Below are 15,300 nucleotides of genomic sequence, written 5' to 3'. Positions count from 1 at the left end.
CAAAGCTGGACTTGTCTAATGCCTTCCAACAGTGCGTGCTTGACGAGGCGTCACAGCCGATGACGGCCATCACCACTCACGTCGGAACGTTTGTTTATAGGCGCGTGCCTTTTGGTATCAAATGTATTCCAGAAAATTTTCAGAAGATCATGGAGGAGACGTTGAGTGGTTTGCCGTCCACGGCTGTGTTCGCCGACGATATTTGTGTAACAGGGAAAGACAAAGCGACACACATGAAAAATTTAAGAGCCGTTTTACAAAGGTTAAAAGAAAACGGTCTGCGTATTAATTTTGCCAAATGTAAATTTTTCCAAGATAGCGTAAATTACCTCGGTTATAAAATTGATAAATTTGGGTTACATACTGATGATAATAAAATAGCAGCTATAGTGAAAGCCCCATCACCCAAGAACGTCACGCAATTGAAAAGTTTCATGGGGTTAGTTAACTTCTATGCAAAGTTTTGTAACAACATGAGCGACATTCTAAAACCTTTATACAATCTATTAAAGAAAAATGTAAAATGGTATTGGGACGAAACTTGTGAGGAAGCGTTTAATAAAATTAAAAAAGTGTTAAGTAGCTCTCCGGTGCTAGCTCATTATGACCCGTCACTGCCGCTGATCCTGTCGGTGGATAGTAGCCCGTACGGCGTGGGTGCCGTGCTGACGCAGCGCGGCGCGGACGGCGCGGAGCACACGCTGTGCTGTGCCTCGCGCACGCTCAGCGCCGCCGAGTGCAACTACTCGCAGCTCGACAAGGAGGCGCTGGCGATAGTGTTCGGCGTCTCCAAGCACCATCAGTACGTGTACGGCCGCCGCTTCATATTGCGCACCGACCACAGGGCTCTCAGCTATATATTCGGAAAAAACAAGGGTATACCGGTTACAGCGGCGAGCCGCCTGCAGCGGTACGCGGTTAAGTTGGCCGCGTACGACTTCGACATTGAATTTATAAGGTCGGCGCGCAACTGCCATGCGGACGCTCTTTCTCGTCTTCCGTTGGAGGTACCTAAGGGGAAACTAAAAAATGAAGATGAAGAATGTAGCTACTTAAACTTTGTGGAGGAAAATTTTCCTCTTAGTTTTAAAGAGGTTAAAACAGAGTTAGCAAAAGACGTATTGCTAAATAAAATTTACGGATACGTTATGTTCGGATGGCCTATGACTTCAAAAATTGAAGCTGAAAAGCCGTATCTGAGTCGAAAAGAAAATATCCATATCGACCAAGGTTGTCTGGTTTGGGGTTACAGGATTATAATACCGAAATCGTTGCGTGATACCGTATTGAAGGAGGTACATAGTGGCCATCCTGGCATAGTAAAAATGAAGCAGATTGCGCGTAATTACGTCTGGTGGGAGACACTGGACGGGGACATCGAACGCGTCGCGGAGCAGTGTGCCGCGTGCCGCGCGCAGCGAGCCGCGCCCGCGCCCGCGCCGCTACACTCGTGGCCGTGGCCTACAGAGCCGTGGACGAGATTAAATATGGACTTCTTAGGGCCCTTTAATAATTTTTATTATTTAGTTATAATCGACGCTCATTCTAAATGGATCGAGGTCGAAAAGGTGAAAACTACTTCTGCTCCAGTGATAATAGAACGCCTTCGAGCAATTTTTGCGCGTTTCGGTTTACCAAAACAGATCGTGAGCGACAACGGTCCGCCCTTTGCTTCCGCGGAATTCGGCTTATATCTCAAACGAAACGGAATAAAACAAACATTAGTGGCACCATATCACGCGGCGAGTAATGGGCTGCAGAAAATGCGGTACGTACTATCAAGCGGGTGCTCAAAAAAGCAGTGTTCGAAAACGAAAATGATAGCACGGCCCTCAGTAGATTTTTGTTCACGTACAGAAACACAGAGCACAGCACGACGAAGCGAGAGCCAGCGGTGGCGCTATTGGGCGGCGGCTACGCGGGCGCCTCGACCTGCTGCGGCCCGACGCGGCCGCCGTGGTGCATGCCGCGCAGCGGGCCGCCGAGCGCCGCGCCGAGGGGCCGCTGCGCGAGGCGGCGCACGGCGACAGGGTGCTGGTGCGGGACTACGCGCGCGGCGCCCACAAGTGGCCGAAGGCGAGGTACTCGAGCGCCAAGGTCCGGTGACGTACACGGTCCGGACTGATGACGGCCGCGTACAAAAACGTCATGTAGACCAATTACATATAAAAAAATCACCACGATTGTCTTTGTCCGGCCTTAATCAGGATAATGTCTACGAATCAAAACCTGAGGACGATGCCGTAGTCGATTCTGGCACAATTGATATTGGATCTAGCACCAACCAAAAAGATAAGGAAGGAGAAGGTGAGGACGAATATGGGACTCCTCCGGCCTCACCCGTGCAGCCAGGGAGCGCTTGCGCCGTAGAGCTGCCGTGCGGTGTCTAGAGAAATTAAAGCGTACCTAAGTTTAACCCATTACCATTCTCTTATTGTGACGTACATACTTGTAGTAGGTAACTATTATTAGCATAAGTGCCTACCGCCTAGAAATAACAATCGTATAAAAAAAAATTGTCAAGAAAACCTTTAACTTAAATTATACAATGTGTAACTTTCTTAGTTATGTAATGTGCAACATAAATAAATGCTGTTTGTTTAATATAAAAGGGGACAGTGTTATGTATGCTACTTTTTGGATGGGTAGATTTATAAAAAGTACCGACACGTTTCGTAAATAAACGAACTTCAGTCCAACTCGGTGTTTCATTGTGCTCGTACACAACAGTTGTAGATACGGCAAATTACAAAAATATATTATACACGACTTTCTTGGCTTCTGTTTTTCATTTTTAAACTTATTACAATATAACAAATATAATGTTACGGTGGTGGGTTAGGTGGAAACTTTGATCGTGCTTTTCGACCCATTGGAGGCGTTTTCAGCAGGCTGGAATACTGTTTCAGGCCGTTTCAGAGGACGCTCTATCACATATTAGTTTATCAAAATTTCACCCAAGTTACCGTCGTTTTCAGGCGCCTGAAACATGTTTCAGTCCGTTTCAGGCCACCCTCTATTCTGATCGCCCCATAACCAAAAAACCGTTTTCAGGCGTTTTCAGGAACCCCTTATGGGCCTCTCAAGTACATTTCAGTATATGGCGAAATTTTTTCATAGGAGTGAAAGAGATAGCACGATTAGAAAGAGACAGCTATACTGAGAACATTCGAGAAGGTGTGTGACAAGGATAGCCTATATGTGTGAGAGAAACAGACTGATGATCCTGTTTCCGGAATATTCTAGTAACTGTGTGAGAGAGATAGTACATGAAAGAGACAGACACTCTACTCGTTTCCGAACATTCGAGATGTAGGTATGACGTCCTAGCTGGACTGTTCTCGAACTTTGTGGACCGATTCACCGGGTGTATATAAGCCGGGTGAGGTTGCGGCGGAAGACAGTTTCGAATGCGATACCGTGCGATAAACATCGAAGAGAATCAAAGCGACTTGTAAGTGAGTTTTAGAGTGCGAGATTACTGTGAACTGTTTTTAAGTGTTTTGTAAAGTTAAGTAACAGTGTGAAAATAAATCCTACTCTTATTCATCGGTGTTAAAAGTGCTTTTCAATCAGGAACCCACCGATGAATAAGAGAAGGATTTATTTTCACACTGTTACTTAACTTTACAAAACACTTAAAAACTGTTCACAGTAATCTCGCACTCTAAAACTCACTTACAAGTCGCTTTGATTCTCTTCGATGTTTATCGCTCGGTATCGCATTCGAAACTGTCTTCCGCCGCAACCTCACCCGGCTTATATACACCCGGTGAATCGGTCCACAAAGTTCGAGAACAGTCCAGCTAGGACGTCATACCTACATCTCGAATGTTCCGGAAACGAGTAGAGTGTCTGTCTCTTTCATGTGCTATCTCTCTCACACAGTTACTAGAATATTCCGGAAACAGGATCATCAGTCTGTTTCTCTCACACATATAGGCTATCCTTGTCACACACCTTCTCGAATGTTCTCAGTATAGCTGTCTCTTTCTAATCGTGCTATCTCTTTCACTCCTATGGAAAATTTCGCCATATACTGAAATGTACTTGAGAGGCCCATAAGGGGTCCTGAAAACGCCTGAAAACGGTTTTTAGGTTATGGCGTCATCAGATAGAGGGTGGCCTGAACGGACTGAAAACATGTTTCAGGCGCCTGAAAACGACGGTAACTTGGGTGAAATTTTTAAATAATATGTGATAGAGCGTCCTCTGAAACGGCCTGAAACAGTATTCCAGCCTGCTGAAACGCCTCAATGGGTCGAAAGCACGATCAAAGTTTCCACCTAACCCACCGCCGTAACACAGAAATCATTTAACAAACATTAAGCTCGCGCGGGATTTATGGCACAAGCCCTCTTAACCTGAGATGAGGCCTGTACCCAGCAGTGGGACGTATACAAGCTGGGATGGTGATAAATGATTAATATGATACGTTGACAGCTTCTAAATAGGTATTTTTAAAAGGAAAATAGTACCTAAGTACTTCAAATAGAACATCTAGAAATATTTAAACGAGAAAATCATGAAAGCTAAATAAGTCTTTATTCGCCTCGTTACAACTTTATATCTATCTTTTGGTAAGTTGCCTGTACATTGAAATAAATTAATTGAACGAATGAGCATAAATTTAGACATGTAGAAAAATAAGTGGTGCGCATGATTGCGTTTTATTTGAATAGATCTATCTGCGATGAGAGATGCGAGAGAGAAGCGTTCTGTGACATCTGTCACGTCAACAAGTGCGATAAAACAAAGTAGTATCACGTAGTGATACATTGCGTGCTAATTAGTTTTGTAAGGAAAATAATAAGTCTAAATTATTTACTAAAACATAATAAGATGTGATTATTAGGGCCTTCACTGACTACCCTTAAAATTTGAGGAAGTATCAAAAATACACGCTGTATACCTCGTTGAGTTTCTTGCCGGAAATCAACAGAGGTTTTTCCGAACCGGTGGTAGATTTATTTGACATTCATAAGTGCTTGTTACAGCCTAAATTGAATAAAGATATTTTGACTTTGACTTTGAAGTACTATTAGATACCCCGAACTAAACGTGGCGTGAAATGATAACGCGATATTTAAATGTATCTAGCCTATCATTATGTCAGTCCATAACTTTACTGTGAATTACTCAATTTAAATTTACATACCATTAACATAGCTATCTCAATCCATACTTATGAACCTACATCAGGCCTGTAAAGCTCCTTTTATTACCCAACTGCTCGAAGGAGGTTTGTTTTTCGAGCGTATGTATGTATGTCTGTTTATTAGATTCTTTCGTAACTTATATGGCTGAACGGCTTTCAACAGATAATATATCAAAATTAGGTGCGGATATTTTCAGGGTATGTAATTAATAACCTAAGAATCAATTATACACATAAATTATTTAAGTATTGTGTGGTAATTTTTATTTTTATTTTATACACAACACTATTCCGTCCAAAAATAATCCTTGAACCCGCGGCTTTCACCAGGTCTTCCGTCTAACGCGTTGGTAAACGTCCTACGCTGCGCTAGCCGATCTGCGGTCAGGCAGGGGCACGGATTTATAATATTAAGACCCCTGTTTCACCATCCATTTATTAAAATTATCTGACTCTCAAATGTGATGCCGTCTCTGTTTCTTTTGATCAAATAGACGGAGACGGCATCAGAAAGAAGAATTCACTATTCGCAAAAACTTACAGCACATGGAGCATACAGGTAAAAAATAAAACAATTAAAAAAACAATAAAATTAAAAAATCAAAAAACCCCACTACCTTTAAAATACTAAAAAGAAGAAAACAAGTCTAGCGGGCTAGAACTTTGTTAAGTAGCTAACTTAAAGTTCAACAGTTGGGACCCATTAGGTAAGAATTTTTAAGCGGGTCGGGGTAAGGCGAGTCGGGTTTTTTGATTTTTTAAATTTATTGTTTTATTTCGCACTTTTTTAATAGTTCTGTGAAAATGGTAGATTAAAACTATTATAACCCATATACATTTATAATGGCTAGTTATTAGCTTTCATTTCATACCCAATCTTATAGGTTTGAATAAAAATCATTTTTTGAAAACTTACAATTTGGCGCCAAAAATCCACCATTTTGATTTCTCAAGAATTTCGTGTACCCAGTGTCGCTCGCGTCATCAAGACGAATCCAATGACGTACCACTTATCAAAATAGGTTCAGCCGTTGAGCAGTTACGAGAGGACATAGGAATAGACATACATACATACGCGTCAAATACATAACCCTTCTTCTTCGGCAGTCGGGTAAAAAGCAAGTCTTTGCGAAATCGCTGAACAGTCCCAGCTCAGTATAGTCGCTCATCACGTTAATCCGTCAAATAAAATTAATCAATGGGTGGTGAGGTGAAACAGTCCCTTGATAAAATTAATATATCGGCGCTTATCGGGATCATTATAATGATTAAAAACTTACAGAAATAACAACCAGCGCGTTTCCCGCAGCTCCGATGACTACCAGGATGCCATAGAACGTCAGGAGGAGACCTCTCGTTGGCTCATCGACTGTTCTGTTTTGCGAAAACTTCTCTATTAAGGTGTTGGGGTTTTGCACGCCTTTGGACGCCTCCAGTAGCCATTTTGCTGACGCGTTTAACGTCAGGTTCATGCTGGCTTCCAGCCGCTGTAACAAAGAAAAGAAGCATTTAAGGAGCGATTTCTATATTGTTTATACATAATTGGAAATCCTATTCCGATGTGCATGTGAAGAAAGGCGAAAAAATAAAGAAAGTGTGTATTTAAAGGCACCTAATATTTTTCGCCGATTTTTCTGAAGACATCTGCACTATACAAACATACCGCGCAGGAGGATGCCTGTCTCTTGACCTGTTGCTTGGGGTTGTATGGCTTCTGGTTCAGGTTCAGGAACAGGTTGAGAACTAATTGCAGAGGTTGAGGTTCGAGCTGAACTGACACAGGTGTCTGGATTTCAGATGGATGTCAGATGGATGGATATCTGGTGGTGAAACTGACTGTTCAAGGATCGGGATTTGGACTGTAGTTGATTCAGGCATCTCAATTTGAGGTGAATTTTGACTGAACTGCTGTGACATTTTATCTTCAATGAAGACAACATCTCTTGCGATTCCCAAAACTACACTCGAATACTCGTCGTACAACAGTGACAATCGAATAGTTCTTTTATCGCATATCGAGTAGTCCATCCGATGACGGGGAAGGCGACAGTCGCCGCTTGTTTGTAGCGGCAAACGGCGGCGGCAGATGGGCTGGCGGCGGGAAACGCGACGGCGACGGTATTCTCATCGCCGGCTGTGTTGGTGTCGCGGATTCATCCCAGTCTATATAAGTCCCACTGCTGGGCACAGGCCTCCTCTCAGAACGAGAGGGCTTAGGCTGTGGTTCCCACATACATATCGAGTAGTAAGGGGTGCTTATTGCCTATTTTATAATTTACACAATTACGAAATTCTTCGGTCTTTATCTAACGTCTCAGGATTTTTTTTTACCGACGAATCAATTTTTCGGTGCGTGTAGTGCCCACGAATCAAGCTCACGATCTCCACGATTGTGCGATCTACACTGATTCTCCGCTAATCAACTGAGGTTTATCGAAGCTCTATAATTTAAAGCATCTTCAACGTACTTTTAACCTTTCGCTTCCCAACACATGCCTTTCCGAAATCGTCGTAAACAAAACATAACCTCATCAAACAAACTATCCAACCAAAATGTCACCCAACTTTAGCAAAGTGACGGCCCACTATGATTACGCGTCACTGGCAGCGTTCGGGCGAATGCTCCGTTCACTGCTGAGTTCACTGCCTTGCCGCATATCAGTTGGTAGGCAACACACGCAATGTATACAGAATTGCTGGTTATGTCGCTGGTCACGTGTGTAGACGTTCTTGGGACGTGAGCGTCGACGACAGTAATTTCTCGCATAGTGTTATTTCCTTGTGCAGAAAGTTCTGAATACTTCGAGAAGCGAGTGTCGGCCATAATGTTTTTGGATGTAATTGTGAGTGGTATCACGCTAACTTTACTTATTACTTATTATACTTATAACAGCTATACAGGATGCCTTTGACCATGAGTATCATAGTACAGTCACTCAGCATTAATATCTGCCACAGCGTAGCGTGCAAAAATATCTGACACGTCCTGGCCCTAGTAATAGATTATAATATCTGTAACGCTACTATTTCATGATTATGCCTAAGCCTAAGAGTTGTTCAAGTAAATAATGATGTGCCTATACGTTATGCCAATCCAATTTATGGAAAGTGTAAACAAACTGATTTCATCAAAATTTTTGCATAAACACCCACTAGATCGAATAAATAACACATTTGTGTCTTTTAACTAGACGTCTAATCTCTTTTTTTACCAAAATTCACTTGTTTTCAATATTTAATTTTCATTTGAAAAATCTTCGTCAAAATCTGACGTTATTTCTTGAAAGTAACTCGTGTATAATCTGCAGTAGCATAGACTAGCGTAGAGATGGTGTAACAAAAATGAACTCAAAAGGACCCTACAGCTCGTGACGTAGCGCCGAACAAATGAAGTCAAAGTCAAAGTCAAAGTCAAAGTGATTTATTTGTAAACATATGTATAACTGATTACAGTGGTGGAAAAATTTGGCATGGAACATTATGTTTTGCCGGTAGGCGTACAATAATCAAAGATGAAATTAAAATTAAATTAAAATTAAAAATAAAACTAGGATTAAAATAAAATAATATTATAGGTACCTATACAAAAAAAGAAATAATTAAAATATAAAAAAAGAGATTTTAAGTATGTCAATGCTAATAAAAACTAATTATTTAATTTAAATTGTCTGTAAAAAAGTCTGAAATTGAATAATAGCATTTAGAAATTAAAAATTTAGAGAGCTTATTCTTAAATTCCTGCAGTGGCAGCAATCTCAAGGCAATAGGTACTTTGTTATAAATTTTGCTTGCTAAGCAGAATACGCTTTTCCGCATTAGTGCGGTGCGTGCTATTACCGAGCAGACGTCATGGGTGCGATGGATATTCCTCTCAGACACTTTGGATACCCTCTTAAATAAATTATAATTGGTTCGAACAAACAAAGCCACTTCAAGAATGAAGAGACAAGGTACTGTTATGAAGTTATGAAGGTACTTTCACTACAAAAAGTCCGAAGCTAGGTACAAGGCCAAGCCAGGTAGGTACAAGGCCTCTTTTGAATACACGTTACCCTCGATTAACATCCTCATGCGCTACAGTAAACCCATTAACAAGTGAAGAATCCTTCACCAATACAAAAGCTGAAAGGAATTTCTTGAAAGGATCTATAATCTAAAGGCATAAAGGCATTGTAGACGCACACAGTCTAGACTTTCCAAAAGTCCTCTGCTTGAGAGGCCACAGGTCAAACCTGTACAGTCACCAGCACCAGTATACAAGCTTGCATAAATATCTGATACGACTCTATTTTTAGGGCCGGAAGGACGTGTCAGATATTTTTGCACGCTCCGCTGTGGCAGATATTAATGCTGGTGACTGTATCTACGGTTTTTTTATCACAGTTTTCGTATTTTCATGCGATAAATCCTACTAATGTTATAAATGCGAAAGTTCGTTAGTCTGTTTGTTTGTTTGTTACTTCATCACATCTAGCCCGCAAAACCGATTTAGATGAAATTCTATCTGTATACAGATAGTTTGAGTCCCAGGGAAGGACATATTATAGGATAGTTTTTAATCCAGAAAATTTCATAGTTTTTTATCGACTACTATTCGTTGAGTTGTAAAGCCTACATAGCTCAGTACTGCATATACTTATAGGATTCTTCAAAGCTTTTTTTACACATCCATTTCGCTGGCAGTGGTAGCAACTTTCTTGGCACTAACAAAAGTTACGTTTTTTTGATGGTAAACATCTCGATAAAACACGAATACACTTGCGCGGCAATTCAATCATGTGCGTAAATTATCCCATTGGGTTTTCAGCTCTAACCCTCTTATTCCAACCCCCATCAGTCTGATTGCTGGAGATGATGATAATCATCATTACTATTATTATCATTAGCCGGATGTCATCTACTGTTGAAGAAAGCCTCCTCCTTAGAACGTCACAATGAACGACAACTTACCACTTGCATCCACTGGGTTGACCGTAACTCTTGCAATGGCATCAGTCTACCTAGTGGAAGGCCAATGCTTCGTATTCCAGTTCATGGTAGCCACTCGAGAACTTTTCACCCCCAGTGGTTTTCCCCATTTTGGATTTTAGATAAGAGAACCGTAACAACACGGTAACAAACGTAACAAAAATGATGTGAAAATCAACGCCTTACGTTGTTGGTTTGGCGCGATTGGAAATCGTTACAAAGGATGGATCATTTACATTGTACATAGTTACGTAAGTATATGGGACAGGCGTGATAAAGTGGCGTCTACCAGAATTTAGGTCATGGGCGAGGCTTAAATGCTCTACCTATAGGTTACTTGATTCCGCTAAGCGCGACATGGTTGCATTTAAAATCCCTAGCAACCAATGGGAGGAGCTGAAGATCGTAGCGGGTGGCGGGACCTTGTTCGCACAGGTCAGGCAATGCATGATGAAGACTGGTTCCACAAGGTTAGGTAAAAGCGCATGAGGCGTCAAATGCAGGCCACCTACCCTCGACCACCTGGGGGTGAGTATACTTGTCGCGAGTGTGGCCGGGGGATCTCATCCCGAATCGGCCTTTTTAGTCGCGAGCGCAAGAAGGTCATCGTGATGCTACTTGAATCATCAGTAAAAGATGCCAAGGCCTGTTATGTTAAATTAATCATCAACATCAGCCCACAGCAGTCCACTGCTGGACATTGACTTCCATACAACACTCTGTCTTGAGCCCCACGCATCCATCCCCCGCCAGCGACCCTCTTAAGGTCGTCCGTCCACCGTGCCTCAGGACCCCCTACACTACGTTTTCCCGTCCGTGGTCTCCATTCGAGGACTCTTCTACTCCACCGTTCATCGGTCCTGCGACAGACGAGGCCAGCCCAATGCCACTTCAGCGAACTAATACGACACGGCAATATCTTTCTAAATCTGCTGGAAGGAAAAGTAGAAGGAAGACGAGGCAGAGGAAGACCAAGTTGACCTATTTTCCAGGTGAAGGAAAAAGTGGGTGTCTTGTCGTATCAGGTAGTCAAACAGCTGGTCAAAGACAGTGCGGGTGGTGATTACACTACCGACTAGAGCGTAGATGTTAAATTTAAGAAAAAGAACTCGTTCTTTACGGATGGTATCCTTTCGTTATGCCATTTTTTTTACAAATGTGTCGTTTTGCAAATGTTTCATTTGGTCAAATCAATTTTATTCTAATATAGCACGCTGTCAGTGTGTGTACAAGCTGCTATACTTTGTCCACCAGTGCGACGTTTATAGTCTACAGAAGATTAACCAATAGAGTAATTTTCCAATAAAACAACTAGTGAAAAACAAAATAGTGGCGAGTAAAAACTCCGCTAGCCAGAGCAACTCGTGGAATGCATGAAAATTTTAATAATTCTCTATAATATCAGCCTGTAGCTTCGTTCACACTAAGTGGCATTAAAAAGGATCCACTGTGATGATTTTAGGGATCCCTACGAAAAATTAAGTTTGCGAGCAATAAGTTTCTGTTAAAAATTAAATTTTTAATACAAACTTTTATTGTTCTACTTGCATTATTATCTACTTATACATAATGTTAACCAAATTATCCGACCACTAAATGTGGGACAAAGTGAACTTGCATAAGATTTGACCCAACGTAAAGACCAACAACAACCAGGGGAAGATAAATAAAAGCTTGTAATTTATAGCACTTTCTTGTTATACTGAGTGGTATCTTCAATTTGTGATCCATTTCGAAAAAAAATCCTTTCCATTATCATACAAGATGATATAAATAATAATAATATTCGATCTTGAGTGGGTCCCATTGTATATTCACTGGATATTGATGGATACCTATAAGTTTATATGGATCCCTCGGTACGTGAATTTGACTCACATTTGGTCGTTTTTTTAATGTGTTCTTATCACAGTTAATAATTCTTAATGGTAAGTAATATTTGAAAGTCTTATAATTGATGGAGTACAAACATGTTTTATACACAAAGAATTACCTTTAATGTTTACTTAAGCTTTTGGAGGTTTCGATACGTACCTACACGATCGGATAAATGCTTGCAACCTATACACATTGGGTCCAAGTGAAAATTACAACCCAAGCCCTCTCATTATGAGAGGAGGCCTGCGTGTTCAAGTGGCACGTACCTAAGTATATAAACCAGGACGATGATTCTTGTCTCAAATTCTCTAAACCTGGGAGGAGGCCTGTGACTGAACGTAACGACATTAAAAGTGCCTATAGATGTTAATTCCTCCAGAATGCTAGATAGCATTAATCCATGTTAATTCAAACATAGATGGCACTAATAGATGATAATTCCACCAGACGCTAGATGGCATTAATATGTTAGCAGATTGTAGATCAAGCCCTCACTTTGAGCCTGGTACACCGATACTCTGTTAATCAGATTAAATTCGCGTTAATTTTGTTTACCGACAGAACCCGCTTTGAAGTCCCGCGTATCAGATACTTCCGAAAATCTCTTAAGTCCATCGATTATCGGAAATTCCCCATAATGTCTGCAGCGTCAGGATTTCGGTAATAAATCATTATGGCAATATGGGATGAAATAAAGCTGCGGGCTAAATACGTTAAGCCTCTGAAATTGGGTGAGAAAAATGTAAATTTGAATACTTGGCCGGACAAGGAAGGTTAGACGTATAATAAAAGCTGCGTGAATTAGTTAGAATATAAAGCCGTATATCATCATAATTTTGGCCTATATACGTCCACGGCTGGGCACAGGCTTCCTCTCATTCTGCGAGGGCCGGGGCCGAAGTTCCCACGCAGGCCCAGTGCGGACTGGGAACTTTGCTTAATCAATGTATTGCTTCGCAAGTTTGTGCCCTAACGATGTTTTCCTTCACCTTGATTGATTTAAGGATGCATACTTGAGCTTTCGTTCAACTGGTTGTGTCAAACATCAAGCGGCAATTAAGTACACTAAGTCGTTTGCCGCATGCTGCATGCGGCGACCGCAGAAGTGTAAAGAACACGTTAGTCGGCCGCATTCGGCGAGCGACAGCGCCACCGCCTTAATATGGCCGCCGCAGTAGACGGACCGACTAATGTAAAGACGACGTTCGTTCGCCGAAGTAGTTTGAAACAAATTCGGCGACCGCATTAGGTGAACGACGCAGTGTAATTGCCGCTTTAGTATCACAATACGAGTACACATTAACATAATACAGAATTGGCATTCGTACTATAGTTTTTTTTTAAAGATAACGATAAAAAAGTGGCCGAGTGTGCAAGCGTACGCAATTTTTAAATGAAAAACGAAGTTATTATCGAAGTTTAATAATGCGGCAAAAAGTATAGTGTCAAATATCTCATTTTGAATCAATTGCCAGCGTTTTAGTTTTATAACATTTAGTTGAATTTTATACGACACTTAAATCTAAAATTGCGACTAAAGTTTTACAGAAATACATTTTATAGTCGGTTTTATTTTCTTCTAACAAGTGGGTGGTCCGAGCACCTGGGCATATTTGTAAGATGCCAAGTGATTTCCCGAGTTAAGGTTATCTGACATCATTCTCAAATATACCTAAGTACAGTCACCAGCACCATATATCTGACACAACAAGTGTTTACGCAAAACGTAACATAGTAGGTCGTGTCGTGTAGAAGTCACTTTATGGAAATGTGTGATAGACCCTTAAATCAGTTATTATTGTTTTTGACAGCCTATGTATGTCTATAGACAGGGCAGTCATTCAGAGTCATTGAGAGACGTTGCACGTCAATAACGATCTCGGGGTCAGAGCGGAGCTCTCAGTGTCAGTTAAAGTAATCTAAGGTCATCATTTTTGAACATGATCTCATTTTTGATCATGGTCATCTTAATCATATTTGTAAAATATGCATTCTACGTGTCATAACGTGAAAATAATGTGAATGAACTCAATCGCGGTTTAATTTCATCGACTTAACCTCAACCCACCACAAGAAACCGGCGGCAGCTGGCTACAGGAGGCGGCAGCTGTCCACACCGATCCCAGTGGCTCGGGAGAGGGTCTCCTTCACATCGGCATCATCATCATAAGCGAAGACCAAGGCGCGGCCTGCCCTTCGAAACCACGAGGCAGCATTCTGTCCGGGAAAAGACGTAAGCGACGCAGGGTGCGCACGTACGTTTCATCAACAGTCAACCAACGACATTCTCAGGGCGATAATTGCCACCAACAATCGTGCATAAATATCTACGACCCTATTTTAGGGCCGGAAGGACGTGCCAGATATTTTTACACGCTCCGCTACGGCAGATATTAATGCTGCTGAGTGTACCTATACATAGGTAATATTTATATAAGAACTAGCCTGTTGCACGCGACTCCGTCTGCGGTAGAATTTGTTTATCACTATCCCGCGAGAACTATACAATTTTCCGGGACTCAAACTATCTGTATACCGAATCGCATTTAAATCGGTTCAGCGGTTAAAACGTAATGAGCTAACAAACAAATAAACCATACTTATATACTTTCGCATCTATAATATTAGTGGATACAAATATGTAGGTATTAATGAATATTTTATAATTTTTATTGCTCGTTATAAAAAAGTACGAAGTAGATGTACGAATATATATTCACCAATACTAGCTTGTAATTCGTTATGCAATTGGATTTTCACGAAGGCGAACGCTAGATGGCGGGTATTGTGAGGTCCGTTTGACGTTTGCTCGTGATTGGTTAAATAACTAAATGAGCGAATCGCAGGCAAACGTCAAACGGATTTCACGATACTAACGCCATCTAACGATATTTCCTCTGTGAAAACCCTCATTTGGGTGTGGGTGGATCACTGATCATCATCCGCAATCATCGTGAAGTATCCGCCTGAAGAGAGATTCCATTGTGGTACCTATGCTCCACGGTATACACGGTATTATATACAACACAAGGTTATACAGCTTCGACCTGTGTTTGCCAACGCTTGCAAAATGGTTGGATCTAGCATAAAGAAATGTTTATGGTTTCAAAAGAAATCATAGAATCACGTTTTTCTGTCGTTTTATGTTTTGACTCGACAGATATAGATCGGTGTCTAGACACCGCACTCTCATTTACGAATGACGATCTCGTCAAAGTGTTGATATGACTTTTATTTTGGAATTTCCTTAATAAACTGAAATGAGTTATGTTACGAAATTCGTGTAAATGTTACGT

General features: G+C 41.3%; 1 protein-coding gene across 2 annotated transcripts in view; it reads right to left on the bottom strand.

Moving 5' to 3' along the window:
- NPFR (Neuropeptide F receptor) overlaps positions 1-15,300 on the bottom strand; it is a 71,987-nt gene that overhangs the window by 17,960 nt on the left and 38,727 nt on the right. For both annotated transcript variants that reach the window (XM_074106996.1, XM_074106997.1), the window contains exon 2: positions 6,439-6,645. In XM_074106996.1, coding sequence (XP_073963097.1) covers positions 6,439-6,645 — 207 coding nt within the window. The remainder of the gene's footprint in view (positions 1-6,438; positions 6,646-15,300) is intronic.

Source organism: Choristoneura fumiferana, chromosome 25 (assembly GCF_025370935.1).
Source record: "Choristoneura fumiferana chromosome 25, NRCan_CFum_1, whole genome shotgun sequence".
Taxonomy (NCBI): Eukaryota; Metazoa; Arthropoda; class Insecta; order Lepidoptera; family Tortricidae; genus Choristoneura; species Choristoneura fumiferana.
This window is presented reverse-complemented; position numbering and strand designations above follow the sequence as displayed.